This window comes from Myzus persicae, unplaced genomic scaffold, assembly GCF_001856785.1.
Source record: "Myzus persicae strain clone G006 unplaced genomic scaffold, MPER_G0061.0, whole genome shotgun sequence".
Classification (NCBI taxonomy): Eukaryota; Metazoa; Arthropoda; class Insecta; order Hemiptera; family Aphididae; genus Myzus; species Myzus persicae.
The window spans coordinates 81,098-101,353 of NW_019101958.1; the positions used below are offsets into that span (position 1 = coordinate 81,098).

Here is a 20,256-nt window from a genome sequence, read left to right on the forward strand (position 1 = left end):
CTACACAAACATCGCAATTTTATTTTTTTTAAATACACTCGATTTTGTTTTGAAGTTGCAAAAACGGGATAAGGTGTTTTGTGTCAATTTTAGTAGGTACTCGTAATTTGCGGCACTATTAGCTACATTTAAGTGAGCATATGTAATCTGTTGCACGGTATAAAAAACAGCATGTAGCTAGCGCCACATCTAAACACTAATTTCGGTAACCCGTGCCACGGTTGAAAATGAAATTGCATATTATGTAATCTGAACATCACTTTCAATTTCAATTATTGCAATTTAACTCATAGATTTACTGAGCTCACATCAGCTATTGCATACAAGAAGTGATTATAAACAACATGGACTATTAATAACATGATCAATAATTGAAAAATTAATTACAATATTCCCAAAGGCGGTGGCACGGGGATCGAAAGTATAGATTTTTTAAGATTTGGGTATACATTTTATACATTTAAAAAAAAAAATTAAAATTAATTTATATCAATATAGCATAAGAGTGCTACACAAAAATGAATTAAATATTTTATTTTTAATTTCCAAAACATATGTTTACAAATAACCTAGCCATAAGCATTTTAAACTACTACATTGTTTTAACTTTAAAAATATGCACCTGTAAAAAAAAAATTATATGGTACTGTCCAAGTATTGGGAAAATAATTGTTCCAGGCTCGACCAGAAATTGAAGTCGGCCCATGAATATTCCTGATTTTTACATACCTATCAACTGAAATATTACAAGTTTATACGTAATTTTACAATTTATTACAATTAACTAATATTTTATTTTTATTTGACTGTGTTGTGTATGGTGCCAATTCCACCAATAAAAATTGGAACAAATTACAAAATTAATATTTAGACATGGCATAAGTAACAATAAATAATGTTGGCAGTTAGTGGCTGTATAATTACCGGACCTAATTAATTAATTAACCTAACCTTCAAAATTCAAAACATTTCATACAATTAAGCTCAAAAATTACCCAACATCTAAGCATGTTCTTGAAATAATAAAATATGATATTAAAAAATGCATTTAAATTAAACTGTATTTTTTATCATCTATATTTGTTCAAAATATAATTTAATAATAAATAATAAGTTGTTAATAAAATAACAGGTAATACTAAACTTTTCATGATTTTAATTTTTAATAATATTATAATAATGTTATATTATATGTGACTTGCAATGTTTAAAATGTAAAATAAATTACCAGGACACATAGTAAATATATATGTAATGCATAACAAATGCTCGTACATAAAAAAAATTGTAAAAATATAGAAAAAATCTCTTAAAGATAAAAACATTCATTTATAAGTCAATTCAAAATGTAATACAACTGTTGCTACCTCATACCAAACGGATTTATAATTTTATCTGTGTGCACGATTAAAAGAAAACAAAATATGTAATGTGGTAAACATCCTAACCCTAATATTATAATGATACTACAACTACAATCATCTACTGATATTCGGAGATCGCCGGCGGAAAACCAATAACATAACAATGACGCGTATAACTTGAGGTCTGCAGAAAAGTGACCGTCCTGTAATTTTCAACGATGATGCGGGCAGGCAGGGCAAACCGCATGAAAAGTCAATGTTTTGTTTTTTTTTTTTATATACGTGTGGGTTACGTAAAAACAAAAAAACTAAGTACGAATATGGATTTCAATTTTTTTTTCAACCACTATAATATTATTGTACATTGTTTTGTAACTATAAAATATGCGATTTTTTTTTCGTTTCATAATAATATAGCTTCTGATTACCATTATTATATATTATTATACGTTATTGTCTTATTGTTATACATATATTATACTCATTTTAATAGTATACAGTCGTAATGCGTCGACCCGGTTGATCGCGTTTTTCCCGGCCAATCCCTGCGTGGCATAAAATACGACCTATCCATATCATATTATATTTTAAATACATATCATTAAAGTATCGACAAATCGGCAGACATCAGGCTATTGGCACTGAAGTGTCCTTAAACCTTCTTCCTTTTGCGACCGATGCAGGTCACTTTAAATTGTACATACACGCACGTGATGTGTGTATACGGCATATTGAAGATTGGATAAGCCATGTCTATACCTAATAACTGCCAAATAGAGGTAGATTCGAGTGCCCGGATGGGAAAGACAGATACTGTTTTTTCATCAATGTCTCTCATTCTTACAGAGGGACTCCAAATAACACACTGTCAACTTGTTTTACTATTGATGTTCTGTACTATAGTAGAGGTTCGCAAACTGTGGATAGCGATTATATTTTTAAAGGTCGAGTTATATTTTTATTTTTTGAACAATACATTTTTTTTAAATAGTTATAAGTAGAGCTAGAATTTGAATGCCCCAAAAGTGTATAATAATATTATAGTATACACAATCTCTAAATGATAGTTAAACAATAAGTGCAAGTGATAGGCAGATGTTTGATACTTATATTATATAATCCAGGTATTCGCTCTGACGCCCTACTATGCGTTTGTGTTTCGCCCTATTTCTCGTGGTTGCAGTATTATCACCAAATAATAAATAATAATGTATAATTTGAGTATTATATTGATTAGTATTCATTATTATTGCTCCGTGGACCGCGACCCGCGTAGTATAATATTATACGATGTACGTAATAATAAATAATAATTATCGTGTTGTCCTGTGTGCACATCCACACCGAAATTTACGAGCCAATAGCTCGATTATTAAAAGATACATTTGCACCTCCCACCGAGTCTTCCAGCGTGTATCGTGACCCGCTACTGCATTACAAAATTTGTCCCGCAGTCCATCGCATTTTTAAGACTCTTATATCTGCCAATTTATGATCTGAGCATCACCCCCTCCAGCCCATCATGGGTACACATTATTTTAATAAATGCGTGATGAGTTCATTCTAGACATCCGGGGTAGTCAAAAAACATCGGACGTTGTTGGGTGTACAATATTTTTTAGAGACCTGTTGTTTTCCTATTTTTACACAAATAATAGTGAAGAACTTTAAACAGTGTGGAGACAGTGAGGCATATACTTTGATCAGCTACCCTGTGTAGGAATTTACTTTAGGGATGGCCTATCCATAAATCCATGGACAACATTCAATACGTATACTACCTGTATAATATTATATTATGCATTCGGCGTGCGCAGATCATGATTACAATACACGTACTTATACCACGCGTATTATAATATTATTATATTATTGTAAACTCACACAGTGAAAGTGTTTACGAAAATCGTGTGTTCGTGTTATGTGCACACACATATAGACAGAATTACACACACACACACACACACACACACACACATACCTTAACAACAGCCGGTCTGGTGTGTGTCGTAACAGATGGCGGCGACGATGAGTATAATAGTATTATTATTATTATACGCGAGCAGAGTTGTAGCGTAAAGTAATAGGTAGGTATATACAATAACATACGCGTTATCGGAGTAGGGTTGTCAGGCATGTGAGGGGCGGGGGGGGGGGGTCGGATTTTCAATGCCGGTCCTCGGTTGACCTTGCAAAAGAAAGTTTATAACAAATGAAAGTGGTTTTCACTTGTGTGTGCGAGTGCGCGCGCGTTCTCTTCTTCTTTTCTTATATTCCTCTTCTTTCTTCTACTTCTCCTCCTCTATTTCTTCTCCTTCTGCTTCCTCTCGTTCCTTCCGTTCTCCGCGCAGCTGTAGTTCTACACTTCTACAATTATATAGGTGTAATATATGGGCACGGTAGTTTTTTTCCCTTTTCCCTTATTATTCTTAATTTTTTTTTGTCGCCACTGCCGTCGCCGCCGCCGTCGGCACTGCGCTCCTGCGGCGGTGGCGGCGGTGGTGGGAGATTGGTCCCGACGACGCGACGATCCGCGGCCAGCAGCAGCAACACCAAGTCCGCGATTCCGAACGCATCAGTCCGACCTGTCCGCTCGCGCCGTCATGCCGGCCCGAGAACACAGCACTAGTTCTACGTCGTCTTCCGGTCCGCAACCGTCTTCTGCAGCAGTTCGCGAATAACGATCGAATCGACGTAAACCCAATCATTCTCCGACCCAGTCATTTCCTATAACTGTATTAGTGTCCGAGGAACCGTGTTTCTATTTTTTTTTCTTCCGGTCGAGCTTTATAAAATAATTTTTTATTCAAATTAATTTTCACCTACCCGACTACATAATATCGCATAGGTATTATATTTAATTTTCACATAAATAAATGGCTGGAGCGTTTTCTCATTGACACCGGTCATTCGTAAGATTCGCGTCATGTTCGCCATGTCACCGAGATGCAACCGTCTGAGGTAACTATTATAAATCGATGTTAAACGACATAATATTAAAATATACCTTCCTGTGGGCTGTGATATATTATCGCCATGATCCCCGAGCGCACAATATATTATAATGACGTCGAGCACCTGCGGTGGATGACTTAAATTTACCTCTGGTGAGGCGTTTGTATACTCTGACATGACGAGGACCCCAGCTTTAACTCCGACTTGTCATGAATTAGACGTGGTCTCCTCACAAATAATATTGTAATTTCCTATAGTGGTACATTTTTAAGACCACATAAGAAATTTAACTTTTAAAATTTAAACAAGAACATCATAAGAAAATAATTTTAGATGAAAATACACACCATGGTCTGGATATAGAAAAACTCTTTACAATATACATAGTTGATATTAAAATAATCGATGATGACAGTAATAATAACTAATAACGCGTTATCAATATAAATACGATTCGTCTGTATCTGATACAATCCGGTGTGTTTTTATATATTTTTCTAATATTATATTTGAAATGATAAGGAAAAAAATTAAGGTGTCGTTTCACGAGTACCTACAGAATTTGGATTATGGGTATCTTGATGTCATAGTACGTAGGTACCTACATGCAAATTTTTTATTTTTACCTTGTAGGAAAATATTGATAGTAACTATAATGGCCAATCGCAAGCCAATGTATTCCTCACAATGAAAATCCTAAAAGGTATATAATGGTTTATGGATTATATAATTTATGAATTTATTAACAAAAAAATACGAATATGTTACACAACATTGTTGTTTTGGTTGGATCTCTCCTATAACATTATGATATGAATGGCCAGCTTAGAATGAACCAAGATCGGACGCCTCCGAACGTAAATCGTTTCGCACTAATAAGAGCCATGTCAACGCGCAGTAGTGATTAATTTTTTAAAAACATTTTATTTAAGTTAAAAAACTCAAAACCAAAGGATTTTGTAATGACGAAATAACTTTTTTTGCTCGTTATTTTTAAGTTAATTACGGTTTTTGCAAACTATAAAATTTATGAGAATTATGTGTGACATAATACATTTTTTACCTTTTTCCTACAATATCATGAATCGGTCGTTAAATCTGTTCATGTTCACAGGTGTTTGTTAGTATTTTTACCCACCCTGGCAGCGGTGATGTTATTGGCCGATCGATGTCTCGGGTCCGACAATAACAACAACAATGGCACGACCACAACAACCGCCATATCTGCTTCCGAACTGTCGTCGTCGTCTCCATCTTCTTGGGCCGCTGCCACTGCCGATTACCCGACACAATCGCCACTGACGAACGGCGGCAACGATACGGCCGGGCAGTCACCGGTCGGCAAACCCAGCAAGTTTGACGAACACGTGGAAGATTGGCAGTACGTGGATGATCCGTTGAAGAACTTGACAACGGCCGGAGAACCAGTTCCCTCGATCGCTGGTAACTCGACCGTGTGCAAGATGTGTTCGATCGACAAGGCAAACACCCGGCGTAACAAGCGCAATCACGACAACCGGTTGTTTAAGATGGCCGTCAAGTCGTCGCGACACCGAGACTTATACGCCCAGCTAATGGCCTCCGTGGCGTCCAAACAGTCATACCGTCGCAAGAGATTCCGCCGTACGCCAGCCCCTTCGACAGCCGAGTCGTCCACATACAAGCAGTTGTTCCGGTTCAAGCGGTACCGACGTTCCGTCGCTGACATCGCGGACACGGTTGGCGATGTCGCGAACACGGCTGAAGATACCGCGGACACGGCTGCAGACACCGCGGACACGACTGTAGACTTTTCAATGGCACGTTTGTCGGAATCCAAACAGCTGTACCGGCGTAAGCGGTTCCGTCGTTCCGCGGTGGCCGCATACCCGAACGGTATGATCCGACCTTACCACTATAACAACAACAACAACCACCGGTATCAGCAGCAACAGTACGCGCCCTCGTTGGCCGCCGATCTGCAGCAGCAACAAAACCGCCGTCGGCGTTACCGGTACGCCGCGGATCCGTACCACCACAAACGGAACGGCGCAGCGGCCACCGCCTGGGACCGTTCCGCCGAGTTCCGGCGCCGGTACCTCAGGTTCCCGCCCACCCACGATGCTCCGCCACCATCATACAACAACATCGTCAACAACAACAACAACCCGTGGTCGCCCGCCGCCGTACCGCCAGGCCTCTTGTCACAGCAACAGCCTTTCAGTTACTTACCCCAGTACCCGGTCCAACAACAACAACCACCGTCTATGGGGCCCAGGAGTCCCCGGCTCGTGTTCCGGGACCCCGTTGACCAAGGAACGCTCCAGGCGCCGTTCGGCGGTGGTCCCAATGGACTCCAAGACCTGTTGGTCTCGCAGCCCGATGACGTCAAAGGTCAGTGTCAGCGCGCTTATCGATGGGCGGGACTGGTGGGCGGGTGGGCGGGGGTGGTAGTTGTGGGTGCGAGTGATGTACGTGTCTTATTCTACTACTGATAATATAAAATATATTTTAATGATAACAAAGACGTTCAAACAAACGTCGTAGTACCACTCGGATATAATAATGTATTATATTATAAAGTGACGTGAATAATAGTAATAGTAATGATAATAATGTCATAAGTGATGACAACTTTTATTACGATACGAAAGGGGAAAAACGTGTTTTCTTGCGCAAACCGTAAGGTATTACACGGAGAGAAAAGATAATAATATTCGTATAGGTTAGGCACGAAACTACAACAATAATAATAATATGAAAGCAGCGTGGCTGGTCGAGCGGCTCCGCGTTGTTTACCGGTTTGTCCCGTTAACGGCGGGCGATTTGTGTGCACACTACGCCGGGCGGGTTTTTTTGCAGAGCCGCGTATCACACACATGCACACCCGTTCCGGTCCTGATTGGGTTACACAACCGAATAATAATAATAATAAATAGTCTCGTCCGACGTCCGCAGCGGACTGGAGTGTCTATATACCTGTAAAATATCGACATTTATACCGCGGTATAGTGCCGCGGGTGTGCTCCGCGGACGCGTTATTCACGTAATCTTCCTACCGGACGTGTTACGCACGCACACGATATTTACGATGACGCGACGACGGCTCGTTAAAGTCAAAGTTAAGATCGTGACGGCCGTTAAGACACACGTATAATAACAACGGTATAAGGTGGGTACGGGTGGGTACTGTGGGCAAAACGATAAATAAACAGTTAACGGCGAATAAACACGAGGCGTTCGTCGATTTCCCACCGGCGGCGGCCCGTCATCGTACGCTTTCGCTTTTTCCCGTAAACCCACTCGGCAGCACACGCGAGCACGTTATATTATCGATTTCCGGACACGACGATCCCCCCCCCCCCTGAGATCATCGTCGCAGCGACGGCGGATTGTGAGTGGCACACGACGGAATATGATCGCGGTAATGTAACGATATTAGAATGCTATTTTCATACACGTATTGGAAGTCTGTCACGATGAGCGACCACCATATCATCGGCGTCCCGGCCGCGGATATATACTGAAATACTTCCCGCTTGGACCGCGGTCCGGGATATCCGTGAACATAGAAATGCAAATTTTTCCCCATTTTGTTTAACACTAGTCGTTACTCGTATACTTAAAATGTTTTTTTTTTTTTTTTTCGTCACCAATATAATTAGTATAAAATACCATAAGCATTATAATACAATAGTTAAGTCGTGTGGAACACCAGTGGTTGCGTACTAAACGTCGCTGTTGCGACGACGGTCGGGATTTTTGACCCCAAAAACCAGCCGCAGTGCCTTGACCTCGGGATTCTTGATTCTTAATCTATTGTGGTGTCAACGATCGTCAAAACAAGCCCCCTCCCCCCGTGCAGCAGTATCCCCACATGACAATACTTTATTAAAATAATAATAATATATTCAAAACTTCTCGTGGGACGTCCACACCACCGCTCCTGATATCCGATGAACGCTGACGAGAAGGGTTATTTTATATTAAATATCACGACTATTCCTAGCAGTGCCCTTAGAGCGTTTCGTGCTTATATATAATATACAGGGTAGATCACCGAGCACGCTCGAGCTCATTTTCTCCACTCTTTAAAAGTGTGCGTTAACTCAAATTCTAATTTTTTGGAACTTTTATAATTTCAAATGAGCATCACGCGTAGGTAAACTCGTACATTTCTAAGCTGTGGATAACTTTTTTAAATAATTCCATATACCAGGTATCAATCTATCCATCTTAATCAAAATCAGTAGTTTTGTGAGTTATTTATATGGTGGCTACGATCAATTGAAAATTAAAGCACTTAAAATTAATTTATTAGCATTTCATAACTTTTGAAAAACTGGCTGATTATAGTATAGTTTATATGCCAGTCGCAATATTACGTACCCACTGCACAATTTTTGTAAAACCATTTTCAAAGACTATTATCCTTTGTGCGAATACATTTCAATACCTAACTATCGCTTAAATGTTGATATAGGTACATCATTATTTTCAATAAAATCATCGGTTTAACATTTTACAGTGAAAAGGTTCGTTATAATTTGATAAAAAAAATGGGGTTGAGCATGCTCGGCGAATCACCCTGTATATAATATTATAATGGGGTGTGTATGATTTTGGTTACGACAATATTATTATTGTTATATCGTCTGGAGACGAGTTCGTGTTATGTTGTGGTACGGCATAATAATATAACAATAAGGCGTGACGACAAAAACTATAGCCCCAGACAAACGTTATGTTATTATTATCATTATTATTGTGGTGTGCATCCTGTACAAATATTATCCCATGCTTATTATATAATGAGATACGGCACACATCACTCGTGTTCAAATCTCCACCGAGACAAATGTTACAGGTGTGTGTGTACAATCAGATAGCGATAACACGCAGTTCGAATGCATATATACATTATGGGTACATAATATACGTCTAGCGCATATATAGCGCCGAGAAACGAGAGATTAAAATAATATATTGCCTCTTTGCAGGGGCTTACATAATATAATATGTGAATTTATTGTGTAGTACCTGTGCGTCCCGTGTGGGTTAGGCATGTAATCGGTGTTCCCTATAATTTCTTATACATTATATATTAACTGTGAGTAGTGAGTACCTAGGTAATGTGTTTGGAGCATTTAAATCCGGTATTTTTGTGCATGAATAATTTAGAAATCAACTAATAAGTCGTGTCACGAGGGACAAATAATACGCTGCGGGAAAAAAGTGAATCGAGTCAGATTGATCTGTACTTGCAGCCGATTGTTCCCGAGACTCCAATATCATTCCCATATAATATATATTATTATAATATTATGAATATTGTATATGAAAAACAAATTTTGTTTGTTTTCAAGAGCACGACGAGACCGCAAGTGTTGTCTCCGTCGAACAGACTTATGGTAGTAGTAAATCTGAGTTCAGCGAAACCAATTTTATGTTTTTGCTTTAATATTTGAGCGGATTGACCGATAAATTGTTAAATTTAAAGGTAAGAATATTGCCTTAGACATCGCATAGGCTTTTTGTTGATATTTTCATTTTAAAATCATACTATATTTTACATAGTTATAAAATCCGTTTAAAATTAAAATATCAACAAAAGCTTGATGAAATATAGGTAGGTACCAGATAATATTCTTACCTTTAAGTATGACAATAGATCGATTCACTCTAATATTCAAGATGAAAATACAAAATTGATTGTGTCGAACGAAAATTTGCCATATCGTACGTTTTTAAGACATAGACAACAAATGGTCCTCTTAATTTTTTAAATTGTAAACCTATCTATAACTTTTAATTTACCTAACACATACAACTAATATTACGTACGTTTGCTGACAACTCACTTTCCTATATAGTTTTCTCACACAAATATATTGGTAATGAGTGAGCATCACTCATCACTATAAACTATAATATGCGGGGTTCTATGCAGATTATTAATATTTTGGTTAAATAATTATTAATTATTCATAGTAATATTTAGATTAAAATATATTATAGTTGCACGGTTAACACTATTATAGCTTCCAGACATGAGTATGAGTATATTATAACACAGAGGATTCGTTGACACTAAACACACCAATAAAATTATTAACATATTATTGTACCTACCTATACCAAGTGCGTGATGACATCAATACCTAATATTTACAATATTATTGTATTCTAATTACGGACGCAATAATATAAGACTAATTTTATTATTAATAGTAATGGTTTGGTAGGTCACGGACTCTGTATAAAACGACTTGTTTTCAACGACTACCCCCAAAAACTCTATAAAATATTATATTAAACGAGTACAACATTAATAATATAATAATAATAAAACAATAACGACTCGACCATAATATGATATTATATACGATTACATCCGACCATATCGGCCACGGCGTGTACCTATGCGACGACGTGTAGAGCGAGAGAGCGAGCTATACCTTGGGAACTAGATTGTTCCAAATGTAAAAAAATGATCAGGTGAAGACGGTGGATGATGTTCGCAGATGAATGGACCGACTTGGACGTAGACAGCAAACGCAATAGTTTGTGCAATACAGGAAGCTGTGAATTTTTGTTAACTTGCTGGATGGCTTCCGGTTACATTGAGAGCACCTGTGGTGGCTTCCTGTACGTCTGTTGCGACAGAAATTCCGCCAAAACGAACGAAAATATTGCTATCAATACTAACAGAGCGTCGGTGCCGGTCGACTATGGCCCAGTGACTAACGATCCCAGTAAGTCACCGCCGGTCCGCGGTTTTATTGCCTATTACATCTTGTACATCACTTTACTTTATACTGTTTTTATTTCTTTCATTCTTCGTTTCTTGTCTAACGATAACGCTACAAACTGTATAATAACCACAATACGTATATTTAAACTATATTTTATTATTACAACCTGCTTCTGTAAAAACTTCACAAACCGTCGCCCCGAAGACGCACGACACGTACCTACGACATAATATACAGAATGATTTTTGTTTTTCCAACGTTAGACACACATTATTACAAGAACTATTAACATTTTAGGAATAAATTGTTATATATTATCCAAATTTATTAAAAAATGGCATTAAAAAAAATATATATTTAGTTCTTAATTTATTGACGACAATACATAATATTTGTACATATAATTCAGAATATTTCGATACTTACATACAAATATATGTGCGAATGAGTGATTTATTATTAGCTTTAAGTATTTAAAGCTTAGATGGGCGGATCAGTGGACCAACATTTTGCGGGGTACTCCTGTGCCACTCCATTTTGCTCATCTAAACTTTAATTATTTAAAAGTTATTACCAAATAATTAACTATAGGTACCATTCAAAATTTGGTTTTGTATAAAAAATATTTTTCATATGAATTTGAAATTAAAAATGTAAAAATTATGGTGACAAATACATGTAAAAAATTTAATGAGTATGACATGTTATAACTATACTAAATATTATGAAAAAATAATATTTTTAAACATTTTAAATGTTTTTGAAATAATGAGTGTCTTAGTCATTCTTAGCGTCTCTAAAAATCATTCTGTTAATTATATATTAAACTAACACCAAACAAGTCATAACTTTAACAATAAGGCTTTACACAAATAAACAATATTATACATCACTCAAAAATCAAACATATTATTTGAACCGTACTACGATTTGTATATCAAAACAAACGACACATTTCTAATCTTAAGGTAAATCATATTTCCACCCAATCTATAATATCGTCATCGATAAGCATGTAACGCAGTAACATGATTCAATATTAAAATTAATTGTTTAGGTCTATAGTCGAAGATAATCTTGGTGTATTTAATTGTTAAGGCGTAGCAACTATTTAGAATATTTTAAACGTAATATCAAATGCCGAAATGCTAATAATAATATTTAAGGAAACAAAAACATCTTATCGATGCCTATAAACTCGATACTTTGCTGGAAGTAAAGTTGTTGTTCATATGTCTGCATAATGCATTTTGTTATTTAATTCGTACACAAAAATATACCTTCGAATCAATACTTGTTGAATTTTACCGTTAAGTGTAAAAAGATCAGTGGACGTTTGATTATATCAAAATAAATGAACAAAAATTAATAAAGTTCACATCATTTGTCTAAATAAAGCTCTTTTAAAGTCTATTCGTGTTTTGGATGAACTTTATTTTGGAATTTAATTTAGCTTCATTATACACCAATAGGAATGAAATTAGATTAGAGTACTTAAATCAAACAATATAGTGCAAAGTACATTTTTTTACAATCATTCAATAGATATTCAGTTGCAGAAAAAAAAAAAAATATTTGTAGTTTTGATATTAACTATATTTTAAGAAAATTAAAAAAGTTGAGATATCGTCCCTAGGACAAAAAGGTTTCTATATTTTCTTATTGTTGCAGTATACCTAATGGCTACATGATTCTTCAAAAATTTAAAATTTGAATATAAACTAAAAAGGTTACTTAATATTAATAATAATTTACAATATTGTAAAAATTAAATTATTTATTCTATTTTTTCATCATATTATTGCACTGAAACTATTGAGAGTCAATCGTTTATATTATCACTAACCTATCCATTCCATCATCTGCAAATTCTTAACTGTAGATTCTTAACTTAATTGGATAAATTTAGATTTGTTAAAATATATTTAAGTTATTCTTATTAATAATATAATAGTAGTTTCTATACAAATTATAATGTTCAGGTGACTAAACATTGGATATCAAAAGTGTAGGTTACTAGGTTTAAATTGTTGGTAATAATGTGTCACGTCTAGGTACTTACAAAATTGGCATAGTATAACCAGGATATACCTAAAGGTGCAGCATAGTATTTTAAAATAGGCTTATTAATTATCTACAAAATAATAAATCATGTACCCAACATTTAAATTTTAAAATCAAAATGTAATAATCATTATAATATTATTAAATATACATGGTAAATAATAATACATATTAAATACAATTGTCGGTGTTGTGTATAATACACTTAAACCAATAAAGCTGTATATGTATGAAGATGTTATGTAATAGTGTCTGAATAAATGTAATATTTTGAAATTTCGATTTTTATTTTTTGTCCGGGTGGTTTCTATTTTTCACACGAATTCCGGGTTCCGTCAAACTCACAATTAATTCAAATTATGTACCAGAATTTTCCTTGGTAAAAAAAATTGTGTGGCGGAATCGATGAAATCCCCGATCGGCGTTACGAAATTATTACCTACCTACCTACCTACCTACCTACCTACCTATTGTTATTGTTATTACGGTTCGGATTTCCGTCGTCGCGTCGTTGCGTCTATAGTCTGTCCGAAAACTGTGACAAAAAGCAAAACCGGTGAAATCGTATGCGGTTTTCAAGACGTTTCGTCTGTAATATAATAAAATGTCGGCAGCTCACGATTTTCGCGGGGAAATCGTCACCGCGGTCACTGCGTCGGTAATCGGTATACCTAACATAAAACCTGTATCGTTGTTGTACTATTACACATTATTGTACCGCTAAGAATTTCCGGATTACGACTATGGGCACTGTCATATCATATTATTATATGAACGCGGAGTGTATATTATTATTTATTATCATATTATTATGACGCGCGGACACAAGCGGTTTCTCGACTGACGAGAGACAGGCAAGTCGAAACGGTTTGATCGAATTAAAAAAAAAAAAACAATATTAACAGTAATATCATAACGTCATAATATTATTTTACACCCGACGGATGGCGGCGGCACTCACTGGAGGGGTGGGCACCGGAGGGGATGATTTTTTTCCACGGATCGATCACTTTATTATAATAATATGTTATTATAACGTACAAACGGCTTTCTACATCGTCGTCATTATTTTTATCATAATAATAGTAATATATCATATTTTCATTATTACGACAAACGCGTGCGGCCGTTTAACAACAATATCGCATTCACGCCGTGTCGTCAATGTCAACTGGCATAATAATATAATAATAACTATATTAATGTAGGTACGCCTATATAATATAATAATATATTATATAAAAGCATAGTGAATTTATATTATTACGACGATTAGCCTATAAATATTAATATTTGTTCGTTGTTGGCCGCACTTGCAGGTATACCTAATAATATGATAATATTATGTTATTATATTTTATACGCGCGTATTCGAGCTGTACATTTTAGATGGCGAGTGCATTATATAATAAACAATATTTACTTAACAATCATAATAATTAATTAATTATTAAGTATCCCTGTGCCTGTGTGATTTTATATGACGGTGTAATGAAGACAGCTATTATATCCGTCACGTGGCCTCCATCGACTATATTCTGATTTTTGATTTGCTTTGTGTTCTCGACGAAGAAATGAATAAACTGTGACAAACGTCTTCTTGACCGTCTGGTGTATCAGCAGGGACTTTTCCCTTCATATGATTTGCAGGAAAATTTATTCTGTTTACCTCGATGCAAAACGTAGCTTTTTTCACAAAAAAGTTTGAACTACTTAATGTGATATCGGGAACCAACGAGTTTAATAACACTTTTTTTCGTATTTTGATTTTTAAGCTTTTAATATTCCTATAATATTTTTCAATTTTATTTTATAATTTTTGGAAAGGAATTTAAATGTAGTTTTTTTCAACATGAATCTTGGATACATTATACAGTGTCCTTCTGTGCTTGATAGTCGTTCCAATTTTTGACAAATACATGTGAAGAAAACGAAAACATTGATTAATAAAAATAACATTTATTTACTTATTTGTTTTAATAAACTTGAAAAATGTTTGATAAGTGAGGCTTAGAATAAGTTTAAAAAAATTGCTAAATTGGTGAATATTGATAACAAAATTTGACTTTTTTTGAAACTGAATGGATAAAATGTTGGACAATAACTTACAGTGTTATAAGCACGGTAGAAATTTACTTGTCAGTAAATATTCTACTTTATAGAAGAGAAATCTTAAAATTTAGCTGTTCAGTTATTACAGGTGTTGACAAATTTAGCCCAAAGATTATGAATGGTGGATGAACTTTATTATACACCACCGTGTTTTGTTTTTATTTATTATTGAATACGTTTATCAATAAAGGATAATTAAAAATAAAAAGAATCTATTACGGAATCGATCGGTTAGTTTTTAGTATAACCAAAATTACTTGCATCGACGACGTGATAGCATTAAGCGGAACTCTGCGCTCCATTATTATTATTATTATTGTGTAGAAAGTGAATTTTTTCCGTTTGTTCCTAGCAACTACAGTTTTCGTGCGAAGGACACGCGCTGTGGCCTTTCGTATAACGGCCATAATGTGATAATAATATACAATATCGACAGCGGTTCGTAGTTATTATTACCGAAGACGATCATCGACTACCTATAGTATTATTATCCCTTCCGCTGTGACAGTATCATAATTTGGTTCACATTTTTTTATGAGATAATTGATATTCAATCCCTCCCCCTCTTTTGTCCTTCAATGTACTCGACCTTCTGATAGAAAAATGTGTGTAACAACTAACAAGGTCACTAAGTTTAAAAATTTAGTAATTTAGATTACTCTCGCTAATGTTTTAACTTTTTTCTACACACTGATGATATTATAAAAAAAAAAATTTGTTGGTGTTGAAAATGCTACACTTGCACCAATTTTACACTATCGGTTCGTAAATGACAGTACCTTATACATCAAGCCATAAGGTGTAAGGTGTGAAAATTCGGGAAAAATCTAGTTACGCGGAGCGGCGGAAAAATACGGAAAAATCAAATCAAACTGTTCAAAAGATTAAAAACGATTTTCAATATAATATATTTTAGAATAGTCAGATTTGAATATTTTTTTTCTTTATTAGAAAAAGGGAAACTTTATTCACACCAAATATTAGCTCAGATTAATTAACTTAAATTAACGTCAAACAAATATATTTCAAAGTATTCAACAATTTTTAATAAATGTTTAGAGGTTTAAAACAACTTCTGAAAACAGTATTATTTTTAACACAGAGTACAACACTATATTCTTATATAAGAAAATTATTATATAGGTACTATGATATAAAATCTCAGTTTTACTATTTTTACAACGGACAAAATACATTATTGTTATTTAATTGTTTAATGTGGTGGTACAATATTTTTTCTTTCTTTTAAATCAGAACCAAACTTTTCTTTTGCAAATAATTACTAATCTGATGATTTTTTCGAAAATGTTAATGGGTCTATGTATTGAAAATTTAACGAACTGTATCTACTGATTTATTAATATTTATGCAGGTACAAAGGATGCTAGTCTTTAATGCCTAATTGTGAAACACATGAAATATTTTAAATATATATACTAAGTATATTTTAATTTAGTGTACTAATTATACTTGAACAATTCTTCCAAATCATACAATTTTAGTATACTACTTAATATATTTTGTCAATTTAATAATTATTTTCAAATCTTTATAGCTTATTTATTTTTTTACCCTATTAATTATTATTATGAAGTATTTTTATTTCTTAGGAATTACGTGTTAAGGAGATTAACAATTATGAATCTATGACTTAAGAATTTCAATTAAGATGCATCAAAATATTTTTAAAAAATCATCTGCTTGAAGTTAGCAATATTAAAGGGTGGCTCTCCTTTGGAAAAAAAATATTTGTACTACTACAGAACATTCCTTACAGTCTTGGGTGGTAAAAATCTAATCATTTGAAAATATGGTCGAACCTATGTGTACCTTAAAATTCCAATAATCAGAATTTGAATAAATTCATTATAGTAAATTTTAAAAAAAATTCTTTATTAGACCATCTTTTTTAAAGCTCAACAATATGCTTAATTGATGATATATAAATAAGCTATGACATGAAAATATTCACAACTGAACACCAAGCGATTAATCGCCGAATTTAAAGTATTTTATTGCTCACGTCTAGTGTATAAGCCACTTCATCCGCACAAAATAAAAGAGTTCGTTCCATTGTTGAAATATTGGTTAACACTTCACGTTTTATTTTGGCTTGAGCATTTGATAGAGTGGACAATAATGTTATAATATTAATGCATAATAATAATTATAATAATAATAATAATATGTAAGAATCGGACACGCTTATAGATGCTACCTATGCTATAAATCGCTACACGCGCGCGACACTTTCAAATCAAACTGACATCAAAAATAATGTTATTGCAATCGATGTTTGTAGATTTCCAGTCGTATATTTTAGACCGTATATTATATACGTAACGTCTTTCTAGCTGTAATCGCTCGGTCTTAATATATTATTTGATTAGGAAAAAAGTAAAAATTTCTCGAAACAACTTTCGACAATGACAAATATTGTGAGCCGTTTATTATTATTAGTGTTACGTGTGAATGTTTAATTAAATATTTATCTTCGTACTACGTAATAGCTATTAATATTATTATCGTGCGATCATAGCGATTGGAAGTACGCCAATAAAATATATAAAATACTATTGTTATCTTCGACTAGAGCCTATTTTGATAATATATAATATATTATGTTATATGATATCATTGGGTAGAACCATATATTATGATTTAAACATGAGCTTAAAATGTATATTTTACCTATACGAAAATACGCGCTATACAGTGAAAGTATAAAAACGACAAAACTCTACCAACGTTATGACTTATAAAATACATCATAATATTAACAAGTAACAACTATTCATAACTATAATACCAAATGAACTTTTAACCGAACAAAAACTGTTGTTGGTGTAGTCTAACCATATTATAGTTATCATCATCATAATCATTAAACTAATGTCCACTTCGAGTCTTCAACTCTGGGAATAATAACATAATCATATACCGTGGCATATTAAAATAATATGTTGTTTCCACCGCGGTAGGCCATAAAACGCGCACCTAAATAATAATAATAATAATAATAATAATAATAATTAATATCTAATTATAACAATTACAAATTTGCAATGAGTCTAATATAGAAAATAAGTATCATATAATATAGGTTTGATTGGTTTACAATGATATTTGCAATGATTATAATAACGTCTGTGCGCACTGCGCAGAATATTGCAGAATATTGGAATAATGTAATATTACCGATATTATATTTTGGCAACAGCACACTAAACGGAGACTTCCGTTGAATATTAACCGTTTTTGTATAAACTATTTGTTATGTGATAATAATAATAACATACAACAAAATATAATATTATTTAATTTGAATACGATAGTAAAAATCATGCCCATTTGACCGGGTCAGCTGATATTTTAAGTATCAAAAATGCTCTTTGGGCTATAAAGTAAAAAACCAAAATACAGGGTCGATTTTGTAGCCCCAAACCAATAATGAGCATATTATACGTAGTATACACGTGATACACAATATTGAATATACATAGTATATATTGTTTTATTTGTATGGTAGTGCAAGTATTTAGAAAGTGGTTTTGGTGCACAACACGATCGTCATAATATTATATGAACAAATATATATCATTGTAAATACAGCATTTAGACTCTATCGCTCGTATATTATACAAAAATGCATAAACATATACACATCATAATAATGTTTACCTATATTATACCAGACTTATGATTCATAATATTATACACACACTCATATTCAAGGCAGGGCAGGGCAGATTCAACGAGTTAAAGTCAAATCAATCTTAATATTTTTTAACAAAATGAGTAACTCATACCTATTTTTTTTTTATCAAATTAACTTTTTGCATCATTATTTTAAGAGTTCCGGTTACCATCTTTAGTAACTGTCATACAATTTGACACCTTCCTAAAATAATTTTGTTGTCCAATCTAGGAAAAATCGTGAAAAAAAACAAATCATAATGCATTTAATTACAGATTAAATAAGTTAATTTTATACTTCATATTCCAAAGTTCAGATTTACATTTATTTTGACTATTTTGACTTACCCAGCCTTGAGTATACAATAAATAATATATACATATTTATAATTAAACTGCAGTGCCATAAAAGCACATCCGTATCAGACTAATCATATATAAAAGGTGATCCATTAAGTGTCTACGTACATTTATTATTTCGAAAAATGTTCATTTTTTTTCAATTAGTAGTTACGTATTTAAAGTTTAGACGAGTGGAGTAGAATGGCACAGGGGTACCCTGCTGAATGTTGGTCCACTATACACCGCTCATCTAAGCTTGAAATAACTAATTATTAACTATTAGTTCTAAATTAAGTTTTATGTCTCTGAAAAATATGCTACTTAGGAATATATGAAATTAAAAATGTATGCCGTCATTCAAAGGCGTGTAAAAAATATTTAAAAACGAGAAAACGATATAAAAAATGTGTGGAAATATCACATTAAAATGTTTTTTGCAATGACATAAAATTATGTACAAGTAATATTTTCAAAAAGTTAAAACTTTTCGAAATAATGAGTGTAGACACTGAAATGGACCACCTTCTATACATATAAACTTGGTGGATGGTATATGAAAGCAACGAGAATTTTATTTGATCAAAACGTATGCATATTATCTAGGTTGTGGTGTTTCGGTGGCCAAGCAACAAGGAGCGCAAAGAAGAATTGTCGGAGGTGACGAAGCTGGGTTCGGCAGCTTTCCGTGGCAGGTAAAAAACAACAGTCACAACAATACCTATACCATAATATTACATTATGTTGGGATAATATCATAACAACAACGATAATAATACCTATATTTTAGTATTAATATAAAATATAATAATATAGTATTTATTACATTGTAATATATAACAATAATAAATAATAATAACACCGTACTACCGTTCGTGGTATACGGTAATTTGTTTTATACTTCACGAGCATAATATTGCCGCATTCGCGATTCCATAATGATAATACAAAGCGGTTTTGTCGTCCACCTTATTAAATTAACGTTAATTCAC

The 20,256-nt window shown here is 33.8% G+C and overlaps 1 protein-coding gene across 2 annotated transcripts in view; it reads left to right on the plus strand.

The window, feature by feature from the left end:
• Positions 1 to 3,904: 3,904 nt before the first annotated feature.
• Positions 3,905 to 20,256, plus strand: part of LOC111030850 — a 33,340-nt gene continuing 16,988 nt past the window's right edge. The window contains exons 1-4 of one of the 2 annotated variants that reach the window (XM_022310545.1): positions 3,905 to 4,325; positions 5,434 to 6,692; positions 10,823 to 11,053; positions 19,871 to 19,959. In XM_022310545.1, the coding sequence (XP_022166237.1) occupies positions 4,291 to 4,325; positions 5,434 to 6,692; positions 10,823 to 11,053; positions 19,871 to 19,959 (1,614 nt within the window). In that variant the 5' untranslated portion in view covers positions 3,905 to 4,290. The remainder of the gene's footprint in view (positions 4,326 to 5,433; positions 6,693 to 10,822; positions 11,054 to 19,870; positions 19,960 to 20,256) is intronic. The other variant, XM_022310546.1, reaches the window with a different exon arrangement.